Raw genomic sequence first — 3,389 nt, 5'->3', positions numbered from 1 at the left:
TGGGGGGGGAGGGGAGGGGGAGAGGTGGGGGGGAGGGAGGGGGAGAGGTGGGGGGGGAGGGAGGGGGAGAGGTGGGGGGGGAGGGAGGGAGGGGAGAGGTGGGGGGGAGGGAGGGAGGGGGAGGAGGTGGGGGGGAGGGAGGGAGGGGGAGAGGTGGGGGGGGAGGGAGGGAGGGGGAGAGGTGGGGGGGAGGGAGGGGGAGAGGTGGGGGGGGAGGCAGGGAGGGGGAGAGGTGGGTGGGGGGAGGGAGGGTGGGGAGGGGTGGGGAGGGAGGGAGGGTGGGGAGAGGTGGGGGGAGAGGTGGGGAGGGAGGGGAGAGGTGGGGAGGGAGGGAGGGAGGGAGGGAGGGGGAGAGGTGGGGAGGGAGGGAGGGGGAGAGGTGGGGAGGGAGGGGGAGAGGGAGGAGGGGAGGGAGGGAGGGGAGGGAGGGAGGGAGGGGAGGGGAGGGAGGGAGGGGAGGGAGGGAGGGAGGGAGGGAGGGAGGGAGGGAGGGGAGGGAGGGAGGGAGGGGAGGGAGGGAGGGGGAGAGGTGGGGAGGGAGGGGGAGAGGTGGGGAGGGAGGGGAGAGGTGGGGAGGGAGGGAGGGAGGGAGGGGGAGAGGTGGGGAGGGAGGGAGGGGGAGAGGTGGGGAGGGAGGGAGGGAGGGAGGGGGAGAGGTGGGGAGGGAGGGAGGGGGAGAGGTGGGGAGGGAGGGAGAGAGGAGGGGGTAGGGAGGGAGGAGGGGGTAGGGAGGGAGGAGGGGGTAGGGAGGGAGGAGGGGGTGGGAGGGAGGGAGGAGGGGTAGGGAGGGAGGAGGGGGTGGGGGGGAGGAGAGAGAATTAAAAGTCTTGGTTTCTACCTGTGTGAGTCCTCATGTGCGCTTTCAGATGGGAAGATTTGCCGTACACTTTGTCGCAGCCGGCGAAGTAGCACTGGTGCTTCTTCGCCGCGCATTTGTCCGCCCGCTTGCTTTTCCGCTTCTCCGGCGTGCAGTTGGCCGTGCCCAGGGTCGGGGTGCCGGGACCCTCGGACAGGGTGGTGTAGCCGCTCTCCAGGCTCGAGTTGCTGCTCTCCGAGTTGGAGGACATGGGCCGGCATTTCTGCAGGTCGGTCAGAATGCTGGCCACCAGCAGCAGGTTGCCGCCTCCTCCTCCTCCTCCTCCACCTCCTCCTCCGTCTCCACCGCCGTCTTTCAGCGTGTCCCTCACCTCTTTGTCCTCGCTGGAAGTGACCTCGGAACTTTCCTCCTCCTCCTCCTCCCCTTTCACCGGCGAGCGGTGCACCACCGCCCCGCTGGAGATGGACATCAGGCACTCGGCGGCGAAGTAGTCGCGACAGGCGAACGCAGACATGGCTGGGGATGGAGTCTCTCTCCTCTAGTGGAGTGGGGTGGGGTGGGTGGGTGTGTGTATATGTACCTTGGGATCTTTCCTTGCTTCTTTCCCCTCCCCCTTTTTCTCCCTCCCCCCTCCCCCTTTTAAGGGAACTGGCCGGCGGCGCTGGGTTAGGAAAATTTGCAACCTCCAGTCCGGGCAGGAGCCGGCGAAGTGAGCCCGATGCTTTGTCTGGGAGAGGGGAAAGACGCGATCCACGCCTCCTCCGAATGGGCTGTGACGCGCCGGGCGGATCCCAAGGCTTCGAGCCACTGGGGTGACGCGCATTTATTGACGGTGGAAACCCCTGTCTCCGGAGAGAGAGAGAGAAACACGAAGCAAGAGAGAAATGTATCTCTTTTTTTTTCAAGGAAAGTTTGGCAGCTCCCCAAATCTCAGAATCCTGCCGCCCCTCCCCAAGAAGTTAAAAAAAAAAATAAGTGTGCGTGAGATTGAAGCCGCCTGTTTGTATAATTTCCCTTCCAGGCCAGTCTTCGTAAAATTTGCAGATGACCCCCCCCCCACCCCCCCTCTCTCTCAATCTGGGCGGGGGTGGTTGCAACCACAGGAGTCTGACTTTAGAGAGAGAGCGAGACAAACTGTGCTGGTGGGCGGAACTCTTAAGATCATGAGATTCGCCAGAGAGAAGTACAGAATGGTGGGAAAACTATTTTTTTTAGTGGGGGGGGGGGGGGCTACATGCTAATCAATTTCGAAGCATCGCATCGAAATTGCAACGCGGAAACAGTGCCTTTAGCCCAGTCAATGTTCAGATGAGGAGTGTCCCTAATGCTAAATGCCCCCGGTCTGCCTGGGGGAGAGGGGAGAGGGGGGGGGGGGTGCAAACTAAAAGACATCTGCAAGTGATAGACTAAACATATTATTATTTGGATTATACAGCATAGAGGCAAGCCATTCGGCCCAATGGATCATATCTGAGTGCTCTCCCCTCCTTCTTTAACCCAATTAGCATACCCTTCCTTACCCGCCCCCTCTTTTCTCGGTTGCACATTAAATGTATTTGTCTCGATTACTTTGAGTCCCCCATTCTCATCACTCTCTGAATCAAGAAGTTTCTCCTGTATTTCTTAGTGACAATCTCATGTTTATGGCCCCCTGGTTTTAGGTTCCTTCCAATGGATGCTAAAGTAAATCCCTGTATGACCTCTCTCAAGTTCTATTTATAAAATAGCAGGGGATATCCTAATATACAGACCAACATTTACCGTTCAACCAAGACAAATTATCTGACCATTGACCTCACTGCTGTTTGTGAGACTGTTATGTCTACATTATAGTAGTCACTCAGTTCAAAAGCATTTAATTGGCTGAAATGATTTGGGACATCCCAAGGATGCAAACAGCACTATATAAATGCAAGTTCTTCATATTACAACAGCAACAACTTGCATTTATAAAGTATCTTCAACATAAAACAGATCAAGGTTTCCACTGAGCCAAAGAAGGAGACATTAGGATTGATGACCTTTGTTCAGAGAGGTAGGTATTAAGCAGCATCTTAAAAGAGAAGAGAAAGGTCAAACAGTTTGGGAAGGGATTTCTAGAGCTTGGGGACAAGATGGCTGAAAGCTCAGCTGCTATGGTGGGGTAAAGGTTGTGTTGGATCAAAAGAGGATAGAGTTAGAGGAACGCAGAGTTCTCCGATGGTGAAGGTGAGGGGCGAGGCCATGGAGGGATTTAGATATGCGGGGCGGAATGTTACTGCTTTCGCTGTTAAACTAGGGACGGGACCATTTCTGGGTCCTGATGCTGATGATTTATGAGATCAACCCACCTACACAATCTTACCAGAGACGGCAAGTTAAGGGGCTGCCTCCAGAAGCGCCATCCAATTATGGATGGCACATGGGCAGTGCCACTGTGTGGGCCACTGGGGGTGCCTGTGGTGCCCCTTAAAGTGTTCAAAAGGAGCTTAAAATATACTATGGCCACAGTGTTCAGGCCATCATTGTGGAAGGGGAGCCCTTTCAGAGGATGGCCTGCTGCTGGAGCTGTGGCCTTCACAGCCCTGTGGGT

General features: G+C 57.2%; 1 protein-coding gene across 1 annotated transcript in view; it reads right to left on the bottom strand.

The window, feature by feature from the left end:
• Positions 1–1,356, bottom strand: part of LOC144688907 (Krueppel-like factor 16) — a 17,225-nt gene extending 15,869 nt beyond the window's left edge. The window contains exon 1 of the mRNA XM_078555931.1: positions 839–1,356. Within this exon, the coding sequence (XP_078412057.1) occupies positions 839–1,331 (493 nt within the window). The 5' untranslated portion in view covers positions 1,332–1,356. The remainder of the gene's footprint in view (positions 1–838) is intronic.
• Positions 1,357–3,389: the final 2,033 nt, after the last annotated feature.

Source organism: Cetorhinus maximus, chromosome 13 (genome assembly GCF_964194155.1).
Source record: "Cetorhinus maximus chromosome 13, sCetMax3.hap1.1, whole genome shotgun sequence".
NCBI lineage: Eukaryota > Metazoa > Chordata > Chondrichthyes > Lamniformes > Cetorhinidae > Cetorhinus > Cetorhinus maximus.
Note: the sequence above shows the minus strand (reverse complement) of the source record. Positions and strands in the feature narration are given on the sequence as shown.